Raw genomic sequence first — 16,134 nt, 5'->3', positions numbered from 1 at the left:
CCAGTTTTGCCTATTTCTTCTGACCCAGTTGAGGTGACAATGAGTAGCAGTCCCTACAAAAGAAGGAACCTAAGGGACAGTAAAAGAAGGTGGTGAGGATTTTTTTTACCCCATAAATCATTTCAGAAAACCTTCCAATGCTCCAGATGTTTTTGGACTACAAGCATTCCCTACCCTTGAACTTGCTGAGTGTGGCTGATGGGCATTGTAGACCAAATCACCTAGAAGGCAGATGTTCACCAATCCCTTAGGGATGTGAATTATTTCCCCCGTGGGTAAAACTGGATTAATTCACTTTGCTTCTTAAGAGTCTTGAATATTGGACTCCTTGCAGAGTCTTTAAACCCCTCTCCTCCATCTCTGTACACATTCTGTTAAGTTTCCACTCTGTACATCTTTTGGCTCAACAGGTGCAGGTCTCTGAGAGCCGCCGGGAGTTGCGTGAGCTAAGGGCTGCACTGCAGGTTGCCCAAAAGGAAAAGGAGCAGCTGCAGGCTGAAAAACAGGTTGGTATAGGGTTGAGAGGGTGGGTTGTTTCTGGGAAAGAGAGAGGGTACAGATGTCCAAATAGTATACATTTCAGAAGGGGACAAAACACTTCCTAGCAGGGCCAGGAAACCTGTTGCTGTCTAAATTTTATTGAAGTCCAGTTCCAGTAGGCACCACCCAGACTGGCTGGCAATAGGAGATGATGGGAATAGTAACACCGCAGCATCCTGGCAGCCACATATTCCTCACTTTATGAGCAGAACCCAAAGACAGAAAGGTGGAGACGTGTATGGGTGACAGATGGTGGGGTTTTTAATGGAATAAGGGTGGAACTGCCAACTGTATCACACGCTCTGCAAAGTCTGGCACAGGCCAGCCCATGTTGACTAGCGGCTCCAACATCAGTGTGATGCTGAATCCACTCCAACTTTTGACTGAACTTCTAAGGAATTATCCAGGATGCTGAATTTTTGTATTTTGGATAGCTCATTCAAAGTTTGGATTAAATTAAAATGGCCACAGGAGCCTCCTAGCTGGCCATTTCTTCTGACCATTTAACCTATCCTGTATCCCCAGGAGCTGCTGATATACATACGACGCCTTGAAGAGCGACTGGAGAAGGTCGCTGATGATAAATGGAGTGAATCAGTTCTGGTGGATAAAGAAGAGACAGCATTGGAGGCTCCTGGTGAGTCCCACCCACCTTGGCTTTACATCCAAGTATACTTCAGTCCTCATCCCCCTCCTTCCCTTGGTTACAGTGGCAACAACCAAAATATGTGTCTGTTTACTTTAGAGTGCTAACACTTGGCAGATCTCTGAAATCAGCCTAGGAAACTTAAAAATTCAGTGTTTCTTAAATTAAATACAGCTTGGGAGGGAAGGGAGAAAGTTCCCCAGAGTTTTGAGGCAACTAAGCTCTTAATTCCTATCTCCAATTTGTCTTCCAAAATAAGCATCTGCATTAAGTGCGGGTAGGGAGTAAGTTATGCACAAACTTCTGTAATAAGCTGGTGTGGGAAGAGTGTGATCTTCCAGATATTGTTTAACTGCATCTCCCATTGGCCCTAGCTAACGGAGATGATGGAAATTACAATCCAACAGCATTTGGAGCACCTGACCTTTTACATCCCCTTTTTAAACAACTAATGTAATGTATAAACATTTCCATCTCTACCAACTCTTTGGGATCCTTGATCATATTGCCAAAGTTGAACTTTGCAATGTTTGTATTATGTGAGGCTGAACATTTTGTCCTCTGGAGACTGACGGCAAACAGCCTTCGTCTCAGTCTCATGGATTTCCCTCCTTCTTATCTCCAGTTTTTCTGATGAGTGAGAATAGAGGGGGGATTACAGCAACCCTGCCATACATTTTCCTATTCAACTCATTTGAGAGAGAGAAAGAAGGGGGAAAGGAAAGCAAAGCAGACAGATGTCAGACTGATTCTCACAATATCAGGGAAAATCTAGCTCAGATATTAAGGAGCTAGAGCTGAGATTTGGTTCCAGGATATCCTATGGGTACCAAATTCTGTGGATGCTCAAATCCCTCATATACAATGGCATAGTAAAAGATGTCCCTCAGATAAAATGGCAAAATCATGGTTGGCCTTTTTGGATTTTTTAAATCAAGCCACTGATTGTTGAATCAAGGGCTTTAGAATCCATGGATATGGAGGGAAAACCACAGTAGCTTTCCACATATTAACATCGCTCATGATTAGCCAGGCTATGTAGATGAGGCTGTTAGGGCTTGCCAAACAATGTCTAAAGGATATCCTCTCATGGCTCAGCCCTGATTTATTTTTATGGAACCTGGGAAGAAGCTGGATGCCTGGGATTGTATTATGAATTTTTTTTCATGTCAGAAGCAAATTGAGGCAAGTCGCTTCTGGTGTGAGAGAATTGGCCATCTTCAAAGATGTTGCCCATGGGACACCCGGATGTGTTATCGTCCTGCAGGAAGCTTCTCTCATGTCCCCGTATGGGAAGCTACAGCTGACAGACAGGAGCTCGCCCCATCTTGCAGATTAGAACTGCCAACCTTCAAGTCAGCAGTTCAGCTGGCACAAGTTTAGCATCACCGCGGCTCTGTTAATGAAAGGATGAGATATGAATTTATTTCCTGAGATGTGTTTTTCAAGATGCCTAAATTCACATCTGAGGTCAAAACCTAAAATTATTTGCATCATCATTGTCTGGGAAGATTCACACCTTCTCCTTCCCTCCTTTTTCCCTTCCTTCCTCCCACACACACCTCTGTGGAACTGCTTGGTTTCCTGAACATATGTTCTCCTCACAAAGCCTCAGAAATGTTTATTCGAGATGCTCTGGATTCCCCACTGTCAGACTCCGAGGATGAATGCCCCGAGGACATGCGCCTCCCTGCTCAGATCGGTTCCTACAGTCTGTGTGACAACCGGGCTGCTACCACCACACCACCTTGTGCCCGTGGACCTGCTCGCACTGTGGTGATCAGTCAGCCCGCACCCATTGCCAGCCAGATCAAACAGCCTCCTGAGGACTCCAGCTCTGACTCGGTAAGATCCAGGAGGCAGGGAACTGTGCTGCTCCACCTGATGGGTAGAATAGTAAGTCTGGCTCAGCACTATGAACCATGGAACCATGCTCATCAAAGCTGTCTGTGCTGGCCTTTTTTGTCCAACTTCGGTTAACAAAGTGCCCAGATATCTCTCTCAGAAAATTCAGAAGCTCCATTTGTAGATATATTTTCTATCTATCATCAGGCAGCTTTAAAAATATTAAGTCCACACAACCACATGTTGCTGTAATAACATCTCTTAGTTCAGGGAGGGGGAATTTGTAGCCTCCTGAGAGATTTTTTTTTTTTTTCGTATCAGGGTGACTTGAGAAACTGCAAGTCGCTTTTGGTGTGAGAGAATTGGCCATCTTCAAGGACGTTGCCCATGGGACACCTGGATGTTTTGATGTTTTAACCATCCTGTGGGAGGCTTCTCTCATATCCCCACATGGGAAGTTACGAGCTGACAGATGGGAGCTTACCCCGTTCTTCCTGGATTCAAACAACCAACCTTTCAGTCAGCAGTTCAACCGACACAAGGGTTTAATCCATTGCGCCACCAGGGGCTCCTGAGAGTTGTTAGACTGCAACTCGTATCAACCCCATTCCACATGGGCAGTGAAAGGAGTTGGATACCTATAACACTTGGAGGAGTAGGGGTTCCGTACCCCTACAGCTGATTACAAGTTGCTTGAGGAAGAATTGGGTTTCGATCATCCTAGGCTAGGCCTGCACAGCCTGTGGCCCTTCAGGTGTTTGGGCCCCTAACTCCCAAAAGCCCTAGCCAGCTTATCTAAAGGCTGGGAATTCTGGGAGCAGAAGTCCAAAACACCAGGAGGATTGCAGGTTGTGTAAGCCTGTCCTAGATCATTCCACCTTTCTTGTACGTCTGAGGCTGTGCTCCTGCTACCCTTTGTAACTCATGTTCTTGAAAACACAGGGAGTAACCTTTCACCAAATCAAAGTATTTGTGCATCTTAAGGTTGCTCCACTTGGTTCCAGGGAGAGCATTATATTTAGACCCAGCCTTTCTCCCTGAAGGGACTCAAAGCAGCTAACAATCACATAGGTTGATCAATTTAAAACAAAGCAAATATAAAAAACAATTAAACTCCCTAGCTTTTCCCAGCATGACTCAATGGACAATGTCCTGCAGAAACAAACAAACCAAATTGGAGGACCTAGAAAATGCCAAGAAAAATTTTTTTTGGGTGGGGGTAAATGAAACTACGGGCACCAATCCCGCAAATACGTTGGCCATACCGTATACTTAAAAACATATAAAGGTGGGGAGGATAAGCCTGGTTTGTGAAGGTGAGTCACAGGTAGGGTGGCAAAGGTCAAGCCTGTATAGAATTTTTTTCCCCTTTTTTGTATTTAGGAGGCAGAGGATGAGAAGGCCGTGCTGATGGCTGCTGCACAGAGTGGTGGTGAAGAAACCAATCTGCTCCTTCCAGAACTGGGCAGTGGCTTCTATGAGGTGGCCAGGTGAGATGAAAATGGGATGAGATATGTCAGGTCCCATTATTCATTATGTTTCCCCTGGAAGGCATGAAAAGTATATGGCAAGTGCATGCCATCCCAGATACTGTGGCCTACTTGAGGGGTTCTTGAATAGTTGAATACACAATAATTTTGAGATAAGCTTCTTTAAAATTCCTGCAAGTGGGTTTTCAAGCAGTTCTTCTCTAGTGTCTCTACAGCCTCAGTTGAGCAAATAATTATTCTGAGCATATTCTGCATTGTTTTGTAAAGGAAAATCTCCCCAGACCCGTTTTTAGCAAACTGGTTCTGTTGTGAGGCTGCACTTCCGACAAATCCTTCATAGCCACATTGCCACACTCTGGTCCAACCCCTACTGTTTGTGAAACAGTATGTGACTTTATGTCACATGTGTCAAACTCAGGGGCCCACGAGCCAATTGCACATCATTTTATGTGGGCCTCCAGATGCTGGACTAGAACTCCTGTATTCCTCATCATTAGATATCATGACTAGAGCTGATGGGAGTTGTGATACAGTAACATCTGGAAATCTGCAGTTTGTTCTGTTCAGTCAGGAGTGGGGTTTGAATTTTGAGACATGGCTTGTCTGGTTTTAAAATGTTCTTTAACCTTTCCCCAATCTCAGACCCATAAGTGCTATTGGGTTGCAGTTCTCATTATCCCCAGTCCACATGGCAGATAATTAAAAGTGATGGCAGTTTTCAATAACATCATTGGGTAAAAATTAAAGAGCACCAACCACTATGTAAAAAGATATATACTTGACCCTCTTTATCCATGAATTCAATGGCCTTTTGAAGGTATTGAAAACCTGAATGTTCCAACAAGCCTTCAAGAAGGATTAACTGCAAGGCCCAGTCCCTAGTCGCCAGATAGTAATCTGTTCTGCACCTGACCCACTTCTCTGGCCCTGTGATATGCTATTTGTATTACCCCTTGCCCAGTCCTTTTATAGTTGATTATTTCTTTTTTAGAACTCCTGACCACTGGACTCTTGAACCTCGCCTGTTGGAGTTTTGATGTACTCGGTTTTATATATACTATTTATTTTTAATGTGTTTTATCAGAGTGTTTATATTTTATGATGCCTTCATTTTATTTTTATTATTTATTTTCCATTTTAGTCATTTTATTTGTCATCATTTTGTTTATTAAGTTACATTTAAGTTGTTTATATTGTCTAATGTCCCTTGTCTTAATGTATTCTGTTTGTATGGTTTTTCTTTAGGCATTGAATGGTTTCCATATGTTGGAAACCGCCCTGAGTCCCTTTGGGGAAATAGAGCGGTCTATAAATAAAGATGATGATGATTATTATTATTATGGCAACCATAAATCTGATGTGGCCCTCAGTGAAAACAAGTTTGACATCCCTGTCTTACATAGTACAAGCTTTCCTTGCTTTTGAGCCATCCCTAGGAATGTTGTGCCCTGTTTCCTTTTGAGTCAAAACACAAGTCTCTTGACTCCTCTCCTCTTTGCATCATGAACCCTTGGCCAAAAGATGATTAACATCCATTTCCAATCAATCCCAGGACTTGAGGTCTGAGCAGCCTGTCTTACTCTTTTTCTTTTGCTTCCTTCCCACTTTCTCTCTCAGCAGTGGGCTGACCGGACGACAGTTGTCAGAACCAGGGACCTGTGGGATGGGCGCATCTCCCTTGGACCTGCCTTCACCAGCTTTTTGGAAGGAATGCCCCATCTGCCATGAGCGCTTCCCTCCGGAGAGCGATAAAGAAACGATGGATACACATGTGGATGCACACTTCTTTTTCAGCACCCATGATCCTTTCACTTTTGAGTGACCCTCTTCCTTTGATCCCAATCCCTCTCCCCACTTCCTTCAACCATACCCTCTCAGTGCCCCCTCTCCTCCTTCAGTAGGATCCAGGCTGGTTACCTTCTTTCCCTTTTCCCATAGAGAGTTTGCTAAGATGAATTCACTGCCCTTCCAGAGTGGCTTAACCAGTAGGTGGCAACAAGGGGGTCACTGTCTTCCCAAAATCACTTTCCAAAGTAGGGCAGAACAGTCAGAACTAACTTGAACTGGGAGGAAAAATGGACATTTTGCATACATGTCAGCCCTCCACATTTGCATGTTTAACTTTTGCAGATGTGATTGATCACGAATTTGATTAATATGTCCTCCAGGTCAATTCTAAGCTCAGCTGTTGAAAGTTGGCTAGAGTCAAGCTAGAGGACCTAGAGATTCCTCAAATGGAACATCTCTCTAGGAATCTCTATTCCTTCCTGGGTGATTTTGTGGTCATCCAGGGGAAGCTGACCATGGATTTACCCTAAAAGCCCCAGAGGTTCTTAGAGAGGTGTTCTCTCAGGTAAAATCAGTTTTTCCATTTTTGTGGAAGGTTCTGTGCCCTCACCCCTATGAAAGCGGAGAGCTACTGTATACACACTCACTCATTCTCACACATATTTACATATACCCTGGATATAAATATATCTCCATATATGCATACACATTAAGCAGAGTTGGACAGCTGTGGCCCTCCAGGTGTTGTTGGACTACAGCTCCCATTATTCTTAATTTTTGACTCTATTGGCTTCTGTTAATAGGGGCTTGAGACCATCAACACTTGAGAGAGCCCCAAGTTCATCACTCAAGCTTAGGTGAGAGATCTGAATTAGGCAAGGATTAATTTTAAGCTCTTGTGGGGAGAGGACCTATTTGCACATGACTGGCTACTTTATGAAGTCAGGTGAGGAGGAAGAGTGTCAGTAGTGCCTGGCTGATTTTGACTGCATGTCACTCTCTTCTTGCTTATCAAAGGTAAGCAATCATATGGACCTAGCAGGCATGAAAACAGTGCTTATTTTTGACAGGTATTTCTTGAAGGTGAAAGGAGAAATGACAGGGCCTTAATAGAGGTACCTCGGTGAAATATCCTGTAAGTCTTTGTTTGTTTAGGTGTGTTTTGGTTTTGATTAGTTTATCACAGGATAGTAGCTTCTTTTAAAAATGTGCCCTCACCTTTCTGGACAGCACATCTGTCCTTGTTTCTTGTACCACTTGAAAGACAGACTTATTTAAACATGAGCCTTTGGGCTTTCCAATTTACTTCCTCAGGTGCACACATTCTTTAAGTTTCAGGTATATACTGCTGTTGTTGTGTGGCTCCAAGTGACTTTTTACTTATGGGGAGCCTAGGGCAAATCTATCATGGAGTTTTCTCAACAAGATTTGTTCAAGGGTGGTTTGCCATTGCTATCCTATGAAGCAAATCAATTGATTTCTATGGCCAAGGGTGGATTTGGTCTCTTACAGGATTTGGTCTCCTGCAGTCTTAGTCCAAAACTACTCTCTTTAGGTATATATACAGTAGAGTCTCACTTATCCAACACTCGCTTATCCAACGTTCTGGATTATCCAACGCATTTTTGTAGTCAATGTTTTCAATATAACGTGATATTTTGGTGGTAATTTTGTAAATACAGTAATTTCAACAAAACATTACTGCATATTGAACTACTTTTTCTGTCAAATTTGTTGTATAACATGTTTTGGTGCTTAATTTGTAAAATCATAACCTATTTTGATGTTTAATAGGCTTTTTCTTAATCTCTCCTTATTATCCAACATATTCGCTTATCTAACGTTCTGCCAGCCCATTTATGTTGGATAAGTGAGACTCTACTGTATATACACAGTACCAATGTTGACGGTTGCAGTGATACTCTGTACATTTGAAGGTGACTAATCCACAAAAGCTCAAGCTTAAGTAAGTATGTTAGTGTTAGTAGTGTCCAGTGGTTTTCAACCTGTGGGTCCCCAGATGTTTTGGCCTTCAATTCCCAGAAATCCTAGTAGCTGGTAAACTGGCTGGGATTTCCGGGAGTTGTAGGCCAAAACACCTGGGAACCACAGGTTGAGAACCACTGTCCTAGACTCTTTGTCATTTTGTTGGTAAGACTTAGCACAAATGGCTTTTTGAATATTACCATCCTTATATCTCACGCCATCAATATTGGAAACAAAACGGGCAGTGAGCTGTTGTGAATGGTTAACCAAAAGATACAAAATGTGATCAGCAAGGCCTGGTCAGATACACAACCCTTGGCATGCAGATACGCACCATGTATACAAAAGTGTCCTTGGGTTTGCCACACCTGGATGTCAATATCGAGACTAAGATCACATACATCTTAGCAATGTGAGATGGCAAAGCTGCAACTGAGACCTTGAGGAAAGTTGTCTTTATATATGTCCCCATCATGCTGGCTGGGGGATCTTGGGAGATATAGTCTAAAAACCTAAGTTTTCTAAGCTCTGTAATGACATAACCATTGCTAAGGTCGGGCAGCTAGAATCAGTGGGGTAAGAAAGGAGGTGAATGATTTTAGAGTTTAGCCTCAGTGTGTTTGGAGAGGAGGGCAGAAATTTGGGGTAACCTTTATTTTTTCAAGTGTATGGAGTATTTCCCACCTCTCCCCATACATAACATACTGATTGAAATAGTGCAGCTCAACTATGGCTGCTTCTAGTGGGGTTTCTCTTCATCTCCCTTTTAACTCTGAGTATGTGCTCAGAAAGCAAACAGATGGATTCAAATGAATGGATTTGGGTATTTATTGTTTTTAGCTATAGGCCCTTATGCCAGCCAAACCCCAAAGATTTTATGGCACACATTTATACATTATATAGCACTGTGTTGTTGTTCTTTTTAATAACAACTGAAACAACCAGGCTATCAGACGCATAAATTAAAATAAGGCAGAGAAAAGATTCCAATAAAACCTCTTTCTGCCTGTCTCAACTTCCATCAGGGAACAAAATTGTACACATTTGCAGGCAGGCTTCTTTGCACTCATCCCCTTTGAATAGGATCAATATCTTTCCTAAATGTAGCTGCTACTTTTATATAAATAGCAAAAAGCCAAAGTTATTTTGTAATAATTCACAACCCCAAATGTTTAGTGATGATATTTTAAAATTGGGAAAAACCAAGAGATTCAGAGCACTGCTGTACAAAACAGTTATTCTTTTTGTAGCAAGGAACAAAAAGCCATTCATAAAAATGTTTAGAATCCATGTGGTGTTAAACAAAATGATATTATATCCCTTTCCATTTGGGAACAAATTAGATAAGTTCCATAAATTAGCATAACAAATGAAAAAAATCCTGCTTCTGAGATAAGAGAATCACAAAATGTAGAGCAATAATAAGAAATAACCAGATTGGGTTAACTGCAGAGAAAGGAGTCCAATAGTCATGATGAAGACCTTCAGGTCATCTGTTGATCGTGGCAATCCCATGATTTCATAGGATTTTCTTAGGCAAGGAGTACTCAAGAGGCAGTTTTCCTAGTTCCTTTCTTCTGAAATACACTTTATTATTATGTTAAGAAGAAAGCTTCCATTTGTAGGTGTGGAATTTTGAGCAGGGAACCATGCATGAGTAAAATATCCACAGATATTTCTCTTTTTAAAATCTGAGATTCCCAGTCCCCCTGTAGTGCCCTTACTCAAGGGGTTATGTGTGCTGCTCCTTCATTCTCCAGATTACACCATTTGGTTGGACTTGCAAACCAATAAATTCCAGCACGTATGGTTTTTGGTGCAGAAGGATGGGATCTGTGAAGTAATAACATCTGGAGAACCACAGGTTTCAAACTCTTGCATCATAGTATTCTTTGAAAAGGATGAGAAGTGTCCAATGTCTGAAGTGGAAAAGAGTGGAGAGTAGACAGACATACTAGACATGATGAACTTGGTATTCTGTTACTATTGTGAAACGATTCTCAAGTCCTAAGAATACATAATTCTGAGGTGGGAATTGCTTTGTTTTTGATATGCAGAGCACCCAAGGATACTCTGCTGTTTTGATTTGCACAGAACAGTTTCAGTTGTAATACATGGGAAAGTTAGTTTACTCAGTTAACATCTCTGGGTCTCTACACCAACACAAATGGCACACATATTTGTTTGCTAGCTAATCTGCATAAATCGGTTAATTCAGGGCATGAGAGATATCCTTTCTGTTTCCAGCAATGGATAGCAACGTGTATCCATATCTGGAGAAAAGCCAGCTTAGAATAATGCTACAAGAGAGTATGTGTGTCCTGCAGCACTAGATTGGCATCTGATGAAATAGACCAAGTCTCTAAAAATTGATGCTACAAGCTACTTTCTCCCACTTAGTCTCAGAGGTGCTACAAAATCAGTTTGCATATACCTTGACAGCTATCAAGGTCACATGTGCTTTTGGTGCATTTCAAGTTAAATCTGTGGGGTTTTTCCATTATTTCACTGGACTGGTGAAATGGAGCTTAACAGCTACTTGATCACTTGACGCAAACCTTGGGGTGTGTTTGCACATGGCACTGACAGACAACACTTGATAAGAGAGGGCAACCTGCCCCTGATGACCCTGTCATTTCCCAGCCTGGCTCCCACTGTTGTGTAGTTGTCCAGCAGTCAACTTACATGGGCAAATTGACCTCACCTTTGTGTAGCTGGCCTTTACCATTTCAGTATGAGGGGAGTGATCTATGTTGGACTGCTTCCCTGTGTCCACAACTCCCTGTACAGACAAACAGGAAGTGACATGGCAGGAGAAAGCATTTTGTGCTAGCCTCCCCTCTAATGTACTTTCTGTGCTGGAAGTATTTGAGCCTGCCTGTTACATTCCATGTTCTGTTTGAAGTGGTATATTCCTGTATGACATGATTTTGCTGCCTGGGTAGATCAATAGTGAGATTTGCAAGAAGCAAAACCATATTCACCTGTTCTTGTTCTGGATACTCTAAACCTGAGATGTGGGGAAACAGACCAATTTCCCGACTCATGCTATAGGAACATTTTTTCTTTTAAGAGAGTAACTCCTGTGCCTATAGAACAGCAATTCTCAACCTGTGTGTCCCCAGGTATTTTGTCATACTACTCCCAGAAATCCCAGCCAGTTTACCAGCTGTTAGGATTTCTGGGAGTTGAAGGCCAAAACATCTGGGGCCCATAGGTTGAGAACCACTGCTATAAAGGCTTTCCACATAAGCTAGGGCATGGAAGAGGTGTTCGCATGTACCACATTGTATGTGTACTCATTCAGATGTTCTTGAGGCTCTCCCCTAAATATGCAAGCATAGAGACAACCCATCTGAGTATATTCATTGTACTTGGGTGGAAAGTCATGTATGAATGTCCCCTGATTTGCATGGATGTCCTCAATGAATAAACTCATCTCTCCTTACAATCACCTGCTGCTGCGTGGGGTGCAAGGAGCATATGGGGCTAGTATATTAACACCACCTCCATCCCTATGAGATTACACTATCCAGACTGAACAGTTGAATAGGATGAAAGACCCATGGGATGATTTCTCAGACGGCAATTGATGATGATAAAATGTAGACACTGAAATGGTTTAGTGACAGCAACAAAGACAGAAGGGGAGGGATTCCTCCTTGAGCAGGAAATAATTCCTTAAGTAGACTTGGTTTTTCTCCCGATCTTCTTTTGGTTTGTTAGTTAGTTTTTAATAGTCCTTTCTCAGTGCTGTCCTGACATCTCTTTTGCTTGCTGTCTGATGACTGCTGCATGCATGCATCGCTCTGCCGCAGCATTACACCTCACACTGGGCTCCCATTGTGTTTGGTTTATTATCTTGCCCCCAATTTGTTCCCCATCCCACCCTTTGACTTCCTCCTGTTTACTGAGCCTCCTGCTTGCTTTCTACTAATTCTTTTGGTTGCAGTTTTTCTGCTTTATTCTGCCCCTTGGCATCTCTGACAGGCCCTGAGAGACGAATGCAAGGCCTATGTTCTGCTTTAACCAGAGAGAAGGGGAAGAGCTGAGAGAATGAGAGAGAGAGAGAATGAGAAAGAGTGAGGCGGCTCCCTAGAGACTGTGCCTTTTTGGAGAGGCTGTCATGCCTCTGCTCACTTGCGTAGGGAAAACCTTTTCATCCTGTGCCGCATTTGTGGATGTGAGTTCTCCTCTGTTTTTAGACCACCTTTCCTTCTCCAGCTTTTTTTTTTTTTACTTTAATATAATAGTCCGTGGCTCAAAAGCTCAAAGCAATAAACTTCTCTCTCACTCAATTCTGACATGCCCCCAAGTCTATGTATAGGGTGTACATATATGTATATTTATATTTATATTTATATGACATGTTGCAGCAATTCTAATAAAACGCAGTCTTTCTGCTACAGTCTGCCTGTGTATCTGTTGAATACTGTGGTTGCTATCTAGGTGTATGTGTGAAGGCATAAAGCTCCCCTTTGTTCCACATTCTGTGGTTGCCCTGACATCACATGGAGATGACATGCCAGCAGGTCACAGGTTTTGCTGAGTGGGTAAAGCAAACATGCCACAGCAAAGACAAATGGGGTTACACTCCAGATCTCAGTCAGGCGTAATGTCTAGGATAATGTCTACAGAGTAGGAGCCTTGTTGCCCCACAGTGAGGAGAAGAAGCCATTTGTTTCACCAGAACTCTAGACGGTCCTTCACCAAAGTTAGGAGCTGCTTTCATGCACCAGGGCCAGCCTAAGACATTTTAATGACTGGAGAAAATGACAAAAGAGTGTCCTCATTACCCATTTTATCTACAGAAGCTGGCTGTATGGACAGTCAAATGTGATTTCAATACAGAGTATCTGCTAACACATACTATTGGCTCTACTGGAGGACTTACAGATTCCTATAACTGTTTTTTTTTCCAGACTTTTTCATTTTCCGTTTATTTCCATGCTCCTGAATTCCCAGTAAAGTGGAGAGCCTACTGTAACATTATTGAACTAGTTTTCTTTTCCCAATAACAACAGCACAGCCACTATGCAATAACAGGTGTAGCAACTGAAGTAATAAGGGACAACCGACTCCTTGGGGAATGTTAAATGGCAGTAATTGTTACTGATCTTCTACAGTGATGGGTTCTTGCAGAAGGTAAGTACAACTACAGTTTAGAGCCTTAAACTATGAGGAGTCTTTAAACAAAAAATATTATTAGAGTTCTAGGTCAATAATGCACATTTTGACCTCCTTCATAGACTTGACATAGTTTAGGGTCTAACCAGATTTAAATCTGGCACGGTATTTAAATTTAAGGACCTCTACTCTTTCACACCCTCCAACATTTCACAGAGGAAAACAGGATTAGCCTCATGTCCTGAGTCCCAGAAACCTACTTAAATGACTTTATAATATTTTTTATAATGGCAAACATTTTATAGTTTAAAATGCTTAAATCACATTTTAGTAATTACTGCCTTTCTGATAGGAGGTTCAGAGTTGTTTATAAAGCTCTCTTTGTCCTAGTTGTACCCCATCCTGTTCACAATACATGGGCTCCAATAAAAAAAGAAAGCTCAGATACAACTAAAAATTCTACAGTTACAAAGCACAATGAAATGCATTATCATATTTAAAAAACAGCAAAATCAAAATAGTTTTAAAGCAAATCAAGGTCCATCAAAGAAAAGGCGGGGGGGGGGGGGGGGGAGTGTAGAAAATGCAACTCCCATGTCTCTCATCAGTCAGTTTCAAAAAGTCCACATTGGGGATAAAAGGTCATTAGCAACAGACAACTGGAAGCAAACATTTCTGCACTGGAAGACCATTCTACAGTCAGCCTTCTATAATCTATATATATAAAAGAGTGATGGCATCACGGCAATTCACAAAACAACAAAAGTATAGGCCCCCCAACCTCAAAATTTGACAACACAACCCATCATCCACGCCCCAAGGTTGATAGAACAAAGGAAAAAAAGTCCTAATTAGAGAGAGAGGAATAATTGCTTTTATCCAATTGCTACCAGTTTAGAGGGCTAATCTCTTCCCACTTGGTTGCCTAGCAACCAAGGGACAGCCAGGTTTCAGTTAGGGGACAGGCAAATTTAGGCCTCACTTAGGCTTCTTCCACAGATCATATAATTTGCACTGGATTATATGGCAGTGTAGACTCAAGGCCCTTCAACACAGCTATATAACCCATTTATAATCTTATATTATCTGCTTTGCACTGGATTATCTTGACTCCACACTACCATATAATCCACTTCAGTGTGCATCTTATACAGCTGTGAAGAAGGGGCCTCATATAATCCAGTTCTGAGCAGATAATATAAGATTATCAATATAGAGTCTCACTTATCCAACGTAAACAGGCCGGCAGGATAAGTGAATATGTTGGATAATAAGAAGGGATTCAGGAAAAGCCAATTAAACATCAAATTAGGTAATCGTTATACAAATTAAGCACCAAAACATCATATTATACAACAAATTTGACAGAAAAAGTAGTTCCATGCGCAGTAATGCTATGTAGTATTTACAGTAGAGTCTCACTTATCCAAGCCTCGCTTATCCAACGTTCTGGATTATCCAACGCATTTTTGTAGTCAATGCTTTCAATATATCGTGATATTTTGGTGCTAAATTCATAAATACAGTAATTACTATATAGCATTACTGTGTACTGAACTACTTTTTCTGTCAAATGTGTTGTATAACATGATGTTTTGGTGCTTAATTTGTAAAATCATAACTTAATTTGATGTTTAATAGGGTTATCCTTAATTCCTTATTATCCAACATATTCGCTTATCCAACGTTCTGCCGGCCCGTTTATGTTGGATAAGTGAGACTCTACTGTACTGTATTTACAAATTTACCACTAAAATATCACAATGAATTTAAAACACTGACTACAAAAACATTGATTATGAAAAGCCAGACTGCATTGGATAATCCAGAACATTGTATAAGCGAATGTTGGATAAGTGAGATTCTTCTTTAATATGAAATAATTACTGGGATAGAATAATGCAGAACAATATAATCTCTAAAACCAGGACAGTAAATAAACAGGGGAATTCCACACAGGAAACAATCGGGGCCAGCTAACACCTCCCAACAAAGTATTCCCATCATCAAAGTCTGGAAAATCCTCTGTTTTCTCAGGGCCACAGACAGTAGAAGCACATAAAATATCGCAAACAACACCACTCTGAAAACAAGGGAATTCCAGACAGGAAAGAATCAGGGCCAGCTAACACCTCCCAACAAAAAATTCACTCAGGGAGGAAACAGCCAGGCTTTAAAGCTGCAAGGCCATTACATCCTAATCATTTTTCCTAATTGCAGCATTCATACTTGCCTCCAACAAACAAAAAAAACCAATCAGAAATATTGTATATTCACAACCTTTAGGAAATAATATCCCCTGATGGCGCAGCGTGTTAAAGCGCTGAGCTGCTGAACTTCTGGACCGAAAGGCCACAGGTTTGAATTGGAGGGAGCGGAGAGAGCCCCCACTGTTAGCCCCAGCTTCTGCCAACCCAGAAGTTCGAAAACATGCAAATGTGAGTGCATCAATAGGTACTGCTCCGGCGGGAAGGTAACGCCGCTCCATGCAGTCATCCCACATGACCTTGGAGGAGTCTACGGACAACGCCGGCTCTTTGGCTTAGAAATGGAGATGAGCAGCAACCCCAAGAGTTGGACACGACTGGACTTAATGTCAGGGGAAAACCTTGACCCTTTACCTTAACTACCACCAATTCCTCAATACTTTTATTTCCCATACCACCAGACTTCGCCACAGCAACGCGTGGCCGGGCACAGCTAGTCACTTAT

At 41.8% G+C, this 16,134-nt stretch overlaps 1 protein-coding gene across 4 annotated transcripts in view; it reads left to right on the top strand.

Annotated features, from left to right (window-relative positions):
• calcoco1 (calcium binding and coiled-coil domain 1) overlaps positions 1-12,703 on the top strand; it is a 40,999-nt gene extending 28,296 nt beyond the window's left edge. For 2 of the 4 annotated variants that reach the window (XM_008103646.2, XM_008103645.2), the window contains exons 11-15: positions 411-506; positions 1,066-1,177; positions 2,796-3,031; positions 4,415-4,521; positions 6,139-12,703. In XM_008103646.2, the coding sequence (XP_008101853.1) occupies positions 411-506; positions 1,066-1,177; positions 2,796-3,031; positions 4,415-4,521; positions 6,139-6,343 (756 nt within the window). In that variant the 3' untranslated portion in view covers positions 6,344-12,703. The remainder of the gene's footprint in view (positions 1-410; positions 507-1,065; positions 1,178-2,795; positions 3,032-4,414; positions 4,522-6,138) is intronic. The other 2 variants (XM_008103648.2, XM_008103647.2) reach the window with 2 other exon arrangements.
• Positions 12,704-16,134: the final 3,431 nt, after the last annotated feature.

This window comes from Anolis carolinensis, chromosome 2 (assembly GCF_035594765.1).
Source record: "Anolis carolinensis isolate JA03-04 chromosome 2, rAnoCar3.1.pri, whole genome shotgun sequence".
NCBI lineage: Eukaryota > Metazoa > Chordata > Lepidosauria > Squamata > Dactyloidae > Anolis > Anolis carolinensis.
This window is presented reverse-complemented; position numbering and strand designations above follow the sequence as displayed.